At 34.4% G+C, this 17,638-nt stretch overlaps 1 protein-coding gene across 7 annotated transcripts in view; it reads left to right on the forward strand.

Moving 5' to 3' along the window:
* The window catches only part of LOC105197099 (WD repeat-containing protein 81), a 374,845-nt gene that overhangs the window by 283,675 nt on the left and 73,532 nt on the right, over nt 1-17,638 (forward strand). For 5 of the 7 annotated variants that reach the window (XM_039450912.1, XM_039450907.1, XM_039450908.1 and 2 more), the window contains one exon: nt 1,046-1,339. The exons of 1 other annotated variant lie outside the window; for it this stretch is intronic. In XM_039450912.1, coding sequence (XP_039306846.1) covers nt 1,046-1,339 — 294 coding nt within the window. Of the gene's footprint in view, nt 1-1,045; nt 1,340-1,614; nt 2,952-17,638 lie in introns of those variants that run through there. One more of the 7 variants, XM_039450914.1, reaches the window with a different exon arrangement.

Raw genomic sequence — 17,638 nt, forward strand, 5'->3', positions numbered from 1 at the left:
TATGAGATACACAACCGAGCATAGTACTTTATCCATGCAATATACTATTCGTGAATTTTTAAATTATTAATGTATTTGTTGATCTATTTAAATTATTGGGACTATGTTAAAAATTTTTACATTTTTGAATCATTTTATTTATCTAGATTATTTTCATTCAGTTAAATTCGCATTAGTTATTTAAATTACTATTATTCATTTAGATTATTACATTTCAATAGAGAGACTCGGAACATCGAGACGTTGCCTCACAGTGAACCATGGATTCAGTCTGTTCTCGCATTGCGTCAAATAAAACTGTGCTGATTTTTATATAACGTACAATAATTAACATTATACGTCATGTAGAGATTTATATTTAAGTATAGTAATTTGACATTAGAAATTTAAATTAATGCTGAAGAAGGACAAGTGCGTCCGAAATGTTCCGCTACTTGTATCTTGGTTGTCAAGATTAAGATAAATTGTAACTTGAAAAACTAAAGAATAGCTTGTTCTCGGCCTTATATTATTCATAATTTATAACTTTTGTCTGAAACTTTTTTCTCAAAAATGCTTTGTTTTCGATTTAATTCAGTGTCTCGATTTTTTTGTCACACCTTGTATGACTCATGACTTTTTATTTGGGGCCCAAACTGAGAATATTTGTTTATTATATTTATAGAATTACGGTCATTAATATTTCAAAAAAATTTCAGCTATTCCTGTAACTTTCTCACAATATTTAAAGAAAGTTATAAATTTTTTCAGTAATTTTTCTATAAAACTCATTTCTTTAAAGTACAAGAATCGTGGACATTTTATTATTTTAGAGCTGTCTCAGAAATGTTGCGGATAGTTTTCGCAATTTTTATAAAATATTTTACTTGTCGATTGAAATATTTCTGAGATACCTCTGAAAAATTTCGGTGTTATTAGAATAGCGACTTAATTTCTATGAATAAAAAATCATGTATCTTTTATCCACTTTTTTAAACTGGAGAATCTCCTTTTAATGAATTATATAATATTTCGTATTATAATTTTATTGATGTAACGGAACTAGGGTGATGGAACTACAGTCTCGTCGTGCCAATATACATATACTGGACACAAAAAGTCTATTCTTTCGCTTACATTCCTGGAATCTCTGAGATATGCAGTGACATGCGATGGCCAAATTCATTGTTGGGATCCTTTCATGGGTTCACTTTTAGGATGTCCTGAGAGTAATCGTCCCGTTCCTGTGAACACTTTGGCTTCAAGTCCTTCTCCGTCTACAAATCTTCTCGTAGGAACAACAGATATTACTCTTAGAGTTATTGACTGCAGAACATTTCAGTATGTCAACGAAATGAAAGTAAGTATAAAATGTGTACATCAATTAACGTTAGATAAATTTTATTCTAAAATCTACTTAAAATTGTTAAAAATATTGTAATAATGTTTGACTGATTTTAGTAATAAATTTATTATTAGGTGCGCAAATAAGTTCTCGTTTTTTTTATGAAAATGTAACTTTATTGTGAAAATGGAATGAATTATTCAAAGTATTGCCCATTGCTAGCTACAACTTTTGCCCATCTTTCTGGCAAAGCTCGAATACCGTTACGATAAAAGTGTTCGTCTTTTGAGGCTATCCACGAATCAAGCCATTTTTTGATGTCTTCGTATGAGCGGAACTGCTGATTAGCCAGACCATGTGCCATCAAACGGAACAAGTAATAATCTGACGGCGCAATATCTGAGGAATATGACGGGTGGAGTAGGACTTCCCATTTGAGCGTTTCCACGTAGGTTTTAACGGGTTTGGTAACATGAGGCCGAGCGTTGTCATGCAGTAGAATCACTTTGTTGTGCCTCTGCTTGTATTGTGGTCGTTTTTCGCGCAGTGCTTGGCTTAGTCGCATCAATTGAAGTCGATACCGTTTCCCAGTGATGGTTTCGTTTGATTTCAACAGCTCATAATAAATAATACCGACCTGGTCCCACCAAATACACAGCATAACCTTCACAGCGTGGATATTCAGCCGAGTCGACGACGTAGAAGCATGACCGGGCAGTCCCCATGACTTTCTTTTCTTTGGGCTGCTGTAATGAATGCATTTTTCATTACCCGTCACGATGCGATGAAGAAAAACCTTCCTTTTTTTGCCGCTGGAGCAGTTGTTCACAGATGAAAAAACGACGCTCAACGTGGCTCTACCTTGACTTCAAATCATAAGGAACCCAAGTTTCTTGCTTTTGAATCATTCCCAACGCATGCAATCGCTTGGAAATGGCTTGGCGGGTAACTTTTAATGCTGAAGCAAGCTGTTCTTGCGTTTAGCACGGATCCTCATCGAGCAATGCCTCCAATTCAGCGTGTTCGAATGTTTTTGGACTTCCTTCACGCGGACAGTCGTCAACATCGAAATCACTGTCTTTGAAGTGACGGAACTAATCACGGCACGTTGTTTCACTTAGAGCAGCATCTTCGTAAACTTTTTGGAGCTCTCGATGCGCTTCAGCCGCCGTTTTTTTTGAATGAAATAAAAAAATCAACACTTCCCGCAAATGACGATTATTTGGCACAAAATCAGACAATTTCACACAATCAAAAGTATATGACGGCAAAACAAAATCACTAACGTGTCAACGGTTTATTTACCATATGTCTAAACTTGATTCATGACGTTTTGGATATGTCTAAATCAACCAGCACTTACTGCTGGAGCCATCTATTGACAAACAGCGGGAACTTAGTTGCGCACCTAATAATTTCTCACTATCGAATATTGTTGAATTTTTCGGCGATTAAAATTAGTTCAAAGAACTACACTGTACTATTATACAGCACGCATTGATCCAACGATATCAAGCAATTGACCAATTTGATTGATTATGGTTACACAACTTTATTGTAAAGCAACATTTATAAAATTTGGGAACAATTAATATTAATAAAACGTTTTTTAAACATTCAGAAATATAAGGTATTATATTTTAGGTATTATATTTTATAAATATTTATACAAAATTTGATATATATAATAATAAGAACGCGGAAAAGATATTTGAAATAGTATTATTAAAATGCTTTTTAAATATTAAGAAATATCACATTAAATAATATTTTAAAAACATTTATACAATATTATATAAGAACGTTGATAAAAGTCATACAACATCAATGTTTCAAAATTGTTTATTTAATGTTTCTTGCGTACTGGAATATATTTTTTAACTAAACTAATTGTTACTATATGTATTAAGTATTTGGTATAAACTAGGTCACAAACAATGTGTCCTCGAATTTTATCCCCACTCCTTGATCGCACAGTCTAGAAGCCGGTAGTCGATTTTTATTTCAAGATCACCTTAAGTAATGTCTTATGATGCTAATACGGTTTTTTGATTAGTGGATCGCATCTTGAGATGATATTTAAGACGGTTTTAAATATAAGAATCGAATATAAATACCGGCTTAGGTATCTTGTGTCTATGGGTGAGAGTCCTAAATAATCAGAGAAGTACCGCCGTAACATCATTTTATTTTCCAATCCTAATCTTTTGCATTTCGACTTTGTGTTTGTGTTTTATATTTATCTTTTGAGTATTCAATTATTATTACGTTGTGGAATGGCCGTCCCTGGTTAATTATTTTAGGAACGAGGGCCAATATTGATTTGATTCAAGAGAAACTCAAACTGAATCTCCCTTAGCTGACAGCGACAACCAATCAAATCCGACAGTTCAAGTTCCATAATCCTCTGATTAAACCAAAATAACCAATTGTGTTTACAAGCAGACAGCAACGATCTCATTATGACGACTAAGGAGATTATTGGGAATCATGGAGAGGGTAACGGTTGAGCTTTTATGATTATTTAGGACTCTAGGTAAGAGGACTCGAGCGCAATACGCAACTCCATACGTGTTATTGTTACTTGGACTTCAGCACATAATCTACTCTCTGTAAATAGAACAAGTAAAATTTCTTATTTCCACGTTTGAATCTTCTGTCATTGTACAAATTACTTAAAAGAAAACTGTTTAAAAACGCAGTATCGTTGTACAGTAGTGGACAATATAGTTGCAATACCTTTTTTCGATAGTTTTTGGAATGCAGCCTGCTCATCGAGTGATTGAACATAATTGGTTCTTACCTGTGAATCCAAGCAATTACGTTCACCGCTCGATGAGCAAAGCTATGTTCTAAAATCTATTGAAAAAAAATGTCGCAACTATTCTGTTCATCGCTGTTTGTGACGATTAAGGATCTAAACAGAATGGTTGACTTATAATTTTAATACAACTACTTTACTACTTAAATCTTTGTCTTTAGTAACGCACAATAACTGTCTTGTGTCTCAAGTCTTGTGTCTTAAGTTACAAACAGAATCTGTTTTTAATTTAAGACTTGAGATACAAGACAGTTATTGTGAGTTACTAAAGACAAAAACTTAAGTCATAAAACTTGTCTTAAGATTACAAGTCAACTATTTTGCTTAGGTCTTAACTGTCGAATAAAATGTGTTCGGTTTTATGCGCACAAAATCCTCTGTCGTCTATAGCCTGTAGTCTAAGGTTTAGTCTGTGAGGTTTGATAATGTGGATGAGGTAAAATAGGTGTGTCCGTCTGATAAACCAGATGAAAACGTGTTCTCTGCATATTTTCTCCGTGAACTAGGGGATACAAACTCTTCTCTTAGACGAAGAGGGGACACTTTTGTAGCGCTGTTTGGCTTTGAGTGTGCCCTCAAAAAGAGCGAACTGAAATATGTGACGAGAGTAAGAGACATCACGTGGGAATAGATGCCATATTGAAATTATGTACACGCGCGCACATACATACATAGTAGTAGAATACACGTACACGACATAAGTGTACACTTCTATATACACATACACATGACGCACGCACGTGAACATATAAGACATGAATAAATGTACACATAAGTATATACACATATTCTTTTACTTTTATCTTATTCTAATTATGTGCATATAATTAAAATAAAATAAAATAATAATGTGCACATTAGAATTATTTAAAATAAGATAAAAATAAAAGAATATGTATGTATATTTATGTATACATATTTATTCAGTGTACATATTTGTAGTTTTTTAACTATCAATTGATTTTATTGATTGATTTTATCGATTATAATTTACAACTTATTTATACTTATTTTTATTTAATTATTATCTTAAAAAATATAAATTTTTCAATATGTAAAATATACAATGTAACATATTTTCTTGTCGCATTTAACCCGTTGTGGTTACACTGGGTCTAGATGACCCAAGGCCATATATAGTTATATATATATATATATATATATATATATATATATATATATATAGTTTTTGATACAAAAAAAAATTTCTTTACATTATTTTACTCCTTCAACATTGATTTATGTCATTTCGTGATTTTCATTACAATTACCAACTTCAATCGTCAAAATAAATATACTTTTTGAAAAGCTCGATATAATACTATTTTTTCCTTAAAAGTATACTACTTCTGGAGTAGAACCCCGGTAATAACTTTGATTTTATTCAAAAATTAGAATTTTTAGGAATTTTTTAGTACAAAATGGCATTTTTCAAAATTTTTTTTCCTTGTGTCGTTTCAATATTAAAAAATTTAATAAAGGATACATAAACGATTTGATTACGAAGAAGAAGTCTTAAACTTCATTTTCGTGAAGGATTTGAGTCGATTCATCAAAAGGAACGCAAATGGCAACTGTTTTTTTGCATCGGGTCAACTTGACCCAGTGTAACCATTACATTATTTTTTGGAGGTGTAACCACAACGGGTTAACACATATTGCGGACTGTCGGATATGAGAATGTAAAACATCCGATTAAAAAATATGTTGCAAAACAAACCCAAATAATACGAAACACTGCAGCAATATAGCAATAACATATTAAGTTTAAAATTTCACCTTTTAGGTGAGAATGCATTTTGTTTTTTCAAATGTAAATCATTATCATTCTTGTCGTGGCTACTATAAAGTAATTTTGATTGTCTGTGTGTAAAATTTTGTGGATAACCAAGTTTATAATCACAAGACGAGGTGTGCCTTTCTTTTGTTGCATATGCTTTTTATTAAAATTTTGACTCACTGATAGACTAAAACGCAAAGCATTACAAAAATATAAATGAAGCTATTAATGCCATTGTTTACGTCGCGTTTCGCGACGACGCACAGTGGTCTGGCGCGCAACTTTAGGGGAACTAAATTAATACGAGCTATGAAAATTAACTGGATTCGCTTGAAATTTGCTATTTAAGGGTTTTCGAAGTCGCTGATTACGAATCCGATATCAAAAGTTCAAAATTCAAAATGACGGAGCCAATATGGCGGACAAAATTATCAAAATCAACTGGATTTGCTTGAGATTTGCTATTTAAGGGTTTTCGAAGTCGCTGATTACGAATCCGATATCAAAAATTCAAAATTAAAAATGGCAGATGCAATATACTTAATTTTTTATAATATTATTACGCAGATCTATTTTTGTTTAATCACGAGATCTTTATATCTAATTTCGAAGGTCATCACTGTTCTCAACTAAACCCAGAGTCACAAATCGAGAATGTTGTCGACTTCATTAAAAAAAATTTTTTAATATTTATATTTTTTATTAGTGTTTGTATTTTTATTATTTTTTATTTTTTATTGGTTTGATTTTTTTATTATTTTTAATATTTAATGTATAAACAAAAAAGTTTCAATGCCACAACTGCTAGGGGTTGCTAGCTTGATCACCGAGTCAACATGCAGTGAAGAGTAACCGCGTCTCTACTACATTTCTCTATATTTATAGTATGAAGATACCTTCCCCCCCTCCCGGCCTCCCAGGCCAATCCCTGATCGGGGGGGGGGTATTTCTGCCTCTTATTATTTCTTATCTCTAAACAGACGTAAGAGGGAAGGATGAACACAAATAAATTTAATCTCTGAAAACAATTTTTCAGTATATATTTATTAATGAATTATTTATTTAAAATATGATTCTAAAACTCAATTTATTAGAGGAAACCTTTAGCAATCCAATAATACTAAACATGTTAAAGAAATACGTAAAACAATTAGTTCATTGATAAAATAAGCTTAGATGGTAGGTGTAGCTTCCAGAGCTACATCGCTGCGCGCTGCGCGCTGCACCGTGACGCAAAGGATTAAATGCTTTACAGAAATTGTTCCCGTAAATAGCCGCAAACGAAATCAATTGGATATCAAAGTTCAAAGTGTATACAACGTCTGACATTTTGAATTTTGAGGTGACAATTGGTTACTTGTTAGTTACATCCCTTTAAATTTAACCTTTAAATTAACTCTAAATCTTAATTACTTAAAGTTTAAATATTATTAAAAAATTGTTCAAATTTGTAAATACATATTTATATGCAAGTAGAGTAATCTTGACATCAAATATGATATTTAAAAAAATCTATTTTTCTTTTACAACCATAGTTGGATTAAAAAATACTATTACAAAACTATAGTGTCTATCACGAATTTTAGTCTGATTTTAACACATTTCTCATATATTATTATACTTTTATTATGTTTAGGTATTTTTATCAATATTTTTTTCGATTTTATCCTTAATTGGAGTATTAGATGAGAATAAGAATAAATTAAATTTTAGTTGACATAAAAAGTTGAATTTAGTTCCCCTAAAATCACGCGCCAGACCACTGTACGACGTTGTGCACGCTTATGCCTTGAACGAGGCACTGAGTAGGAAGACACAGAATGTGATTGAAAGAAAAATTGAGCGGAAGAAAAGTTATTTTATTTTACACTTAAAGATTTACACTGGTTTTGATGTTTGTAGAGCATTTGGTTCACATAACAAATTTTGGCGGAATTCGCTGACATATATGAAAAGTTCACAGCCTTAAGGGCAAAGTTCTTGGACTGCGTTATGCGACTTTGTTTCGTAACTTGAGAGTCGCAACGCAAGGTCGTTCACAAAATATTTCCCGGAGGACTTGTATACACCGGAAACAAAGGTTACAAGGTTTGTCTCACTCGTGGTCGGTTCGCGATTGCTCGTGCGATTCACGCAGAATAAGAGTGATTACTCCGCTAGCTGGCCGGTGGTCATGGCGGCTTTCGGGATTCGCACGGTGCCTCGGATGGAACTGATAATGAGCACGGCGCGTGCGAGCGTAAAAACGGAAATCTTGAGCAAGATACGCAGCTTTATGCCGAACAGAAATCTTGCATGTCGGTTAATAGTATTGTTAATCCGCGAGACGGAGATCTTGACCGCGTAGCTGCTCCCGCGCGCGAACGTTCGACCGCGTGTTCCGGCGTAGTTCGCGGTGCTCCGATTTTCTGGATCATTATCGCTCGCACTCGACACTTCTACGCGCACCTAATTGCGGAGCACGATGAGCATGCTTAATTGATATCCGCGACTTATCACCGAGGCTGCATGCCGATTGCCCTTGAGAAGTAGAACACGACACGACACGACCGTTTTTGTGAAAGATGGAGACAACAATTGCGCCGTTTCAGATACCGTTGCGTTCAACTTCGCAGTTCGCATGTTGCGATTGGGCATGACGTCACTCTCGTCTAAATCGCGAGGGTGATCTATTGGTTGGCAATCGGCTGCGCAAGCGGGTAACAAGAAGGGGTATGTTCCGAAATTAACTGGCAGTACTGCTTTATTGTTCCGAATAGAATTTCTTGTGCTGTCGGATACTGAAAATTACTAACCATTCTGCATAAATTAACCCTAGGGAATTGCTGACTTCCGGTTGTTTTTACTCGATCCCAAGAGGTGAGGCATATGTAGTAAAAGCAGTACAAAGCGCGAAATTGAAGTTTTTGCAAAAGTTGCTGAGCAAAAGAATCATAAAAAAAGAGTTATAGATTCGAAATACAAGTTAAGGCCGTATGAAATTGTAGATAATACGGATAACAGTGTATACAATGAATTTTTTTAAAAAGAGCTTGGATAAAAATAAAATATTTCCCTATGGTTCATATACGTTGTTCATATAAGAGATTCTGCTTATAGTACAAATTATTACAATTTATATATATTTTTAATGTTTTATATATAATGTATAATATAGTACAAATATTATTACAATTTTGTTAGAAAACTATTGAGATTATTCAACAAAAATTGTTGCTAAAAATGTAAGTTGACAAGTTATTTGAAAATAAACATTTCCACAGACGATTATTTTTTATTATTTACTTCATGATAAATGATTATTTGTTTCTAATTCCTTTGTATATATTATAATTAAATTGCACATATTTTTTTTTGTAAATGGTCCATAGCTTTTTATATAATTTTCTTATAATTCGGAATGCTTTTGCATGATTTTGCTTTCTAGATCCGTATCCTTTGTAGAAAAAAAATTACTGGGCACTATTAGTGCGCAGTAGTATTTTGAGGCACTACTGCACTACTACACTACTGCACTACAACACTATTACACTATTGCTACTGTAGTACAGAGGAGTGCAGTAGTTTTCAATAGTGCTAACAATAAGTAGTGTTAAGATCTTCTGTAGCTCTTATTAATTTGTTTTATCATAAGTTTTTTCAATACTTTTTTGAAAAAAGTTATGTATATATAATTGCGCTTTTTATCACTTGAACATATTTTACTCAACAATACATTCACATGTGAAATAATAAAACTTTATATGACCACATTTTAAATTCATAATTCAATTGGACAATTGAAAAACACAATTCAATTGAACTCTAGAGTTCAATTATTGTATTATACAACTGATTTGAAAGGTATTATGTTTTACTAAAAAATACAGGTTTAAAAACACAATTTAATCTTATTAGACCAAACAGAGCTTTCTAATAATTTTAATTGGACGTTTTTAACAGGGAAGGAAAAATAATATATAAAATCTCTATAAATCTTTAAATCATACGCGGACTGATAGAAACGATTAAGATATGACTAATATTTATAAAACAAATATAGTAACATTTAAAATTGGATTTGTATAATTTTAACATTACTTTTATTAGATACACGGGGAAACCTAATGTATACTAATATGATAAATTATTTACTGACCTTTGATGAAGATATACTGCTCTTACACATTGAACACTCGTAAAACTAAATACTACAAAAAACTATTTGAAACTATGTAATGGTCACTGAGTGAAAATGCGAAATGAAATTTACATCAGCGCGCAATTTTAAATTCCAATACGAGAAGGTTAATAACAAAAACTTACTGTAGTACAATGTAGTAAGTTGACTATATCACTGTAAGTTGGCCTCCGTAGTATTCGTATTACAATAACTATACGCATGTGTTCCATCGAATGTATTAGGAGTACAAATTGAAAACCGCCGTTTTTTGCCAAAATTTGAGGATTGATTGTTGAAAAATGGTTACATTCTTATTCTTGAAAGTATTGTCCATCGCTGGCCACTACTTTCTCTCACCTTTCGGGCAGCATACGAATCCCGCGTCGAAAAAACTGCTCGTCTTTTGCGGCGATCCACGAATCGACCCAATTTTTGGCCTCTTCGTAATAATGGAAGTGCTGCTCAGCCAGGCCATGCGCCATTGATCGGAACAAGTGGTAATCTGAAGGGGCGATGTCAGTAGAATACGGCGGATGAGGTAAGACGTCCCATTTCAATGTTTCCAGATAGGTTTTAACGACCTGAGCAACATGTGGCCGAGCGTTGTCGTGCAGCAACATCACTTTTTCGTGTCTTTGCTCGTATTGTGGCCGCTTTTCCTGCAATGCTCGGCTCAAACGCATTAGTTGTGTTCGGTAGCGAGCTCCTGTGATGGTTTCACCCGGTTGCAACAGCTCATAATAAATCACGCCGAGCTGGTCCCACCAAATACACAGCATGAACTTCGAGCCATGGATGTTTGGCTTGGCCGTCGATGTTGATGCATGGCCGCAATAGCCCCACGATTTTTTTCGCTTTGGATTATCATAATGGATCCACTTTTCATCGCCGGTTACAATACGATGCAGAAAACCCTTCCGTTTTTGCCGTTGGAGTAGCTGTTCGCACGCGAAAAAACGCCGTTCGACGTCTCTCGGCTTTAATTCGTATGGCACCCAGTGTCCATGCTTTTGGATCATTCCCATGGTTTTCAAACGATGTGAAATAGCTTGTTGAGTCACGCCCAATGAATCTGCAAGCTCCTGTTGCGTTTGAGATGAATCTTCATTCAGTAATGTTTCCAATTGTGCGTCTTCAAACTTTTTCACCTGTCCGGGACGCTCCTTGTCTTCTACGCCGAAATCACCACTTTTGAAGCGTTGGAACCATTCTCGACACGTTCTTTCACTAATGGAAGCCTCACCATAAGTTTTTACAATCATTCGACGCGCCTCAGCCGCAGATTTTTTCGAATTGAAGGCAAAAAGCAAAACTTCCCGCAAATGACGCTTATTGGGCACAAATTTCGACATTTTCGATCACAAAAAAATATATAACGCCGATAAAAATTCACAACTGCAATGATAAGGAATTGTTGCCAGATGCCCAACCTTACATTTAAAATTTTTGATCTAACGTTTGGCGCCAGCATTTACCGCTGGCGCCATCTACTGGAAAACGGCGGTTTTCAATTTGTACTCCTAATATGTACACACCTACTATTTTCGTATGGGATTACAATAATCACATGGATTACAATTCCTAGCCCGTGCATCTTTTTTGTAAGGGCAATGTAATAGTGTTCAGTGCAGTAGTATAGTGGTGCAGTAGTGCCGTAATGCTTCAAAATACTTCTGCGCACTAGTAGTGCTTAGTAGTATTTTTCTACAAGGAATGAAGCTTCTGTATAGTTTTAGCTAACGTGTTTCTTTATGTATTGTTCAGCAGTTGAATTTTCTAAAGTTGCCCTTTTTGTGCTACATCCAGGGCACCTTCTATGATTGTGATTATAAGCTGCTAAATAATAATATATAAAACATGTACTTAATTTTGTATGGACAGAATAAACACAAGAGAAAATAAAGTTCTATGAGTTTGTAGTTTATTTATTTTTTTGTAACGACCGTACTTTGCGCACGGACGGTTGGCGGTGCGGAAACGGGCGCGAAAGGTCGCCTGGAAGAATTAGACGTGTGTTTTAAGTTGGTAGATACACATACGTTTATTTCATGCGGTTAGTTTTACATTAATTCGGTACATTCACGGTTATTAGTACGCAGTACGATCAGCGGTACGAGGCTCTAGAAATCCGGAGATGCGATCGGGCGGTGATTGAGACGCGGATCTTAATTAACCATCTAGGTGATTAATTAATCGCGGACGGACGTGACACAGAAATTCGGAACTTATCGATATATACAAGTTTGGCATACGCGGTATGGGAATCTATTTACAAAGGCTTGGGCGTACGCGGTACGGGAATCTATTTACATAGGCTTCGGCGAGTGCACCTGTCGCGCGAAACGTGGTTCGCGGAACTTCGGGTGTTTTTCTCCGAATCGCGGCGGCCTTGCTATTGTGGCTGTGACGCTCGTCTGAGACGCGGTGCGTGGTGCGGTGAGCGCGGCGCGTACACGGATCCGTGCGTTGTTGTCGGTTCGGCGCGCGGCCCGTCGCGAGGCGGTTAAGATCGCGAGTGATTGCCGAAGGACACCCCCTCACGCCAAGTGCGCTTGGTGGAGGCACGGAGCACCGTACCCCCGTATGTGAGGTGGCGTCGGACTCGGGAGGCTGGTTGGACGGAAAGTTGCCTTCACGTCTTTCAAGTGGCTTGACAAGGCCCAAGTTCTTGAGCCCAGGTCGACGAGTCGGGAAACGGAGCTAGGATCGGAGGCGAAAGCGGTTGCTAGCTAAGTGGCTTAGCGGAGACCGAGGCGCTCGATCTCGATAGCAACCTAGGACTCCTAGTTGGCGGACCGGCCAGAAGCGGAATAAAGGTCCCTGCCTCCGGCGAACGTTGCCTCATATACCCGAGGATCGAGGCGAGGGGATGCGCAGCGTGTTACGGCGGAGCGGTCCGGCGGCAGCATCCCCGCCACTCGATCTCGGGTCTCTCGCTTCAGACCACGCGCGCAGAGCGTGGCTGCGGACGGCGCGGGAACGAGAGCGCGTGCGCGCGAAGATGAGAGCGCGGGAGCGATCGCTCGTCGCTCTGATATGATAGCATTTATTAGGCGCTATGCGCCGCTAATTGCCATCCGGCGGATGTTCGGCCGGACGGTTCGGACGGTTAGGCGGTCCGGGGGGGCTCGGAAGGCGGTTCGTTACATTTTATTTTTTAAAACTTGCAACAATATATCATCCGAACTATTACTTGGATTATTTTGAATCATAACTTTTATACAATTTAATAATAAAAATCATTGATCTATTCCCTAACAGTAAGATATTGTATGAATATTCTAGAATATTTTAGATATTGTACTAACATTCGCACAATGTCGTGATATCGTGCGTATTTTTGTAAAATATTACAATATTCGTTTGATATCTTGTTCTGTTAGGGTTTTAGTTTATATATGTCAGAATCGGTTAAATATGGTTATGGTATAAATAGTTATGGTATAAATAGTTTTCTTGCTGCTTCCCTTACGAAAAAAAATCACTGGCCATATATTATAATACATTTAATATAAATATTACGGTAACGACACAAAGATATTATAATAACCACACGTAAATATTGAATTTTGTGTAATATTTTTGCACTGTAATCGATTTATTACAGGAAAAGTAATACACGGATTACAGGAAACGTAGTATATGGATTGCAGGACAATTATTCTTATATAATACAAGCTATAAAATCTTACAAGTCAAATATTACACAGGCTGTAATATTTGATAGCCTGTATTATACATTTAATAAAAATATGCACAAATGTATATTATATAAATTATATTTTTTATTAAAATAAATGTACACTCGGAAGCAAAATTAAGGGATCACCTATTCTGACTCTGAAAAATAAACGTAATTCAAGAGAATGTAACTTTGTCAAAAATGATCGTAAAAAAAATTAAAAAAAGAAACATTTTAAAGCTTGAAATCTCTAGTTTTACGATTGATAAGTCATTATACAATTTACTGATTGTTTACGAAGTTATGCGGATTCAAATGGGATGCGTTAAATCTAAAAATTTTTTACAAACTTTGCAAAGCTGCACGACACAAAATAAAAATTGCACGCAAATGCGATTTACAGCATTCGAAAGCGTGAATCTTTATCTTTAATTTGCGTTTTTGTTGAGCGTTGTATGATTTTTTATGATTATTTAAGTTGATTTTACTTGAAGATTCTTTTACAGTAAGAAATGAAAGAAAAAATTTAAGAAAGATTTTTAAAAATCAAAATTTTTCCAAATTTAAATAAATTTAAAAAGTTGCAAATTTTTTGCTATTTAAATTAACATGACGTCGAAAATTTAAAAGCCTTTTAAAAAAATTTATTAATAAAAAAATAATCTACAATATTTTTGATTGCATTATGCAAAATTTTTTATTTTGCAAATTTTTGTTTTTCAAAAATCTTTCTTGAATTTTTTCCTTCATTTCTTACTGTAAAAGAATCTTCAAGTAAAACCAACTTAAATAATCAAAAGGTTTCGCCCTCTAAATGAGCCCTGGAAAATTATTTTACAATTTTTTTGTTGTTTACGAAGTTCAAATATCGACTTCAGTAAAGATAAGTCATTATATTAAGTGAGCGTTCAACAGCAAAATTAAATGATCACCTACAGTTTCTCTCCAAAAGAGAGTGTAACATGATAAATCAACAAAAATGATAAATGTTTCAATACGCATTTTACAGCTTAATATTTCTCTATACACTTTTAATATTTACTTTGAAAACATATACTGATTTTTTACGGAGTTATAAGGATAAAAATAAAGATGCGGCAAAATTTATTACGAACTTTGCGAGTTTATTTAACGTGAATTAAAAATCGCACACAAATGCAGTTTACAGCATTCGAAAGCGTGAATCTTTATTTTTAATTTGTGTACTTGTTGAGCGTTGTACGATTTTTATACACCGATTTATTCAACATTGAAAAAAGAAACCATTTTTGCTTCAATGCTGAATAACGTAGTGAAAAAAAAAATTGTATAAAGCTCAACAAGCACGCAAATTAAAGATAAAGATTCACGCTTTCAAATACTTTTGTGTGCAATTTTCATTTTACGTTGTACAACTTGGCAAAATTTTTGTAAAATTTTGACATTTATCGCATGTTTTTTTACGAACTTTGTAAAGCTCCACGACGTGAAATAAAAATCGTACAAAAATGCGATTTAGAGCATTCGAAAGCCTGAATTTTTACCTTTAATTTGCGTTTTTGTTGAGCGTTGTACGATTTTTATTCATTGAATTATTCAACATTGAAACAAAAGAGGCCATTTTTGCTTCAGTGTTGCCTAACTCAATAAAAACAAAATCGTACAAAGCTCAACAAAAACGCAAATTAAAACTAAAGGTCCACGCTTTCAAATGCTGTAAACTGCATTTGTGTGTAATTTTTATTTCGCGTCGTAGAGCTTTGCAAATTTTGTAAAAAAAATTTAGAGATTTGACGCATCTTCATTTGAATACGCGTAACTTCATAAATCTGTAAATCGTTTAATGACTTATCAATCTTAAAAATAGAGATTTCAAGCTTTAAATTTTTTTTTAATTTTTAATTTATAATTTTTTTACGATCATTTTTGACAAAGTTACACTCTCTTGAATTACGCCTATTTTTCGAAGTCGGAATAGATGGTCCCTTAATTTTGAGATCCCGAGTGTATAAATAGAAGTGACAAATAAGCAGTTTGTTATCTGAGTATGATATACAAACTATACACTGTATTTCTGTAAATAATATGTAATAGAAGCAACAAGTTCAAAATTTCAAAATCTGCCTACCTGAATATAACTAAACTTAAATATAATTAAAACTCAGCAGTGCAAAATTAAAAGAATGGATGTCTTTGTAACATAAAACGGTCAGCTCCATCCACAAGAAATAGTGTTTCTTGTATAGACAAGGTCAAATATTACACTGTTACATGTGCTGTGCATCAAATGAAATCAAACTATTCACTGCTTTCTGTAAATAATATATAATAGAAGCAATAAATTACAAAAAAATGCTTACGTAAATATAACTAAATTTCAAAAATCAATTTCTCACCAATGAAAAATGAAAAGAATGAAAGTCCTTGTAACAACAAATCTTCAGCTCCATACACAACAAACAATGTCTCTTGTATAGACAAGGTCATATATTACACTCTTAAGAATTTTCCAAGTGTTATAACATATAATTGACAAAGTACAACATGAATATGAATATAACGAAATAAAGCTAATTAGATCAAATGCGTGTTATTAAATCTGTTTTTGTCTTCCTACTTTTCTTCAATTGCTATTTCCCCTTTTTCATTGAAAATGTGATTCGCTTTCTCACATCTGTCTCCGAGTCATAATTTTTTAACTCTAGCGTTAATCTAAATGTATATTTTGAATGAACTAATGTTTGAAATAAGTATCAAATGATTGAATGGAGATATAAAAATGATTCTAATGCCTGTTGTACGTTTAATTTTACAAGTTGAGTCTTAAAGGCTTCAACGCTGCATGTTTTCTCTAGTTTTAAAATTTGTAACTGGATTAATTAATAAGTAAGTTAAGTACATTTTGAATCCTGTTTATTAAAGTTAATAAAGTCAAGTATAACTTTTATAATGTATATAGAGTTCATGCACTGAACTGAATAATACATGATATTAAATATGGGTATTTGTTTTGATGTCCCCATTCCACCTCCGATTTTGACGAAATTAGGCTCATTTGACGCGTTTTTGCTCAAAATGAAAGAATCTGGCAGAAAAAATAATAGTCTCTTTGCCTCGCGAAACGAAATATTAATCGTTAAAGTTGACGATTGCACAGGTTAGAAAACCTGTCATTTTGGCGTAATGTGACGAAACTGAGCATGCACTATGATAAAAATGTGCACGAAATTTAAAATGTTTCTTCATTAATAATCACTGCCACATCTACTACACTTGAATGTATTTGCCAGAACACTGTGTTGGATTAAAAAATTTATTAGTTTTTGTGCAATGTAGATTTTTTTATTGAAGCATTAAAATAATATGTTTTATAAAATTAATTAATTTAATTAATAGACACATCCCACTTACAAATATAAATCTTGAAACAAGGTCAACAGATGTACTCCTTTCTTCACATGAGTTTGCGACCTTCCACACGAAGAGAAGTTCACCCCACGCGGGAGGGGGGGGTGGAATGGGTGGGGGTGAGAAGTGGGGTAAACCTCCCTTTGCGTGAAAAGTTGCAAACTCATGTTGAGGAAGCAGTATAATACATTGCATAGGGTGCTTTCCAAGAAATGACACAGGCGACACTGTGTAACAGTGTCTACATTGGTGCTTTCCAACTATGACACAGAGAGACACAGAGCGACACTACAAAACACAGCTCAATCTTAAGTTTGGCCGTGTCAGCCATCAATAGTGCCAACACATCGGGCAAATAAATTATTTTTTCAAGTGTGGTACTGGTATATTTTAGTCATGTTCAGTTATGTTTTGTCGCCTTAATATACAAAATTAAAATTATAGTTTGAACCTTTCGTTTCTTTACATGCTACATTTTTAAA

The sequence above is a fragment of the Solenopsis invicta genome, chromosome 6 (assembly GCF_016802725.1).
Source record: "Solenopsis invicta isolate M01_SB chromosome 6, UNIL_Sinv_3.0, whole genome shotgun sequence".
Classification (NCBI taxonomy): Eukaryota; Metazoa; Arthropoda; class Insecta; order Hymenoptera; family Formicidae; genus Solenopsis; species Solenopsis invicta.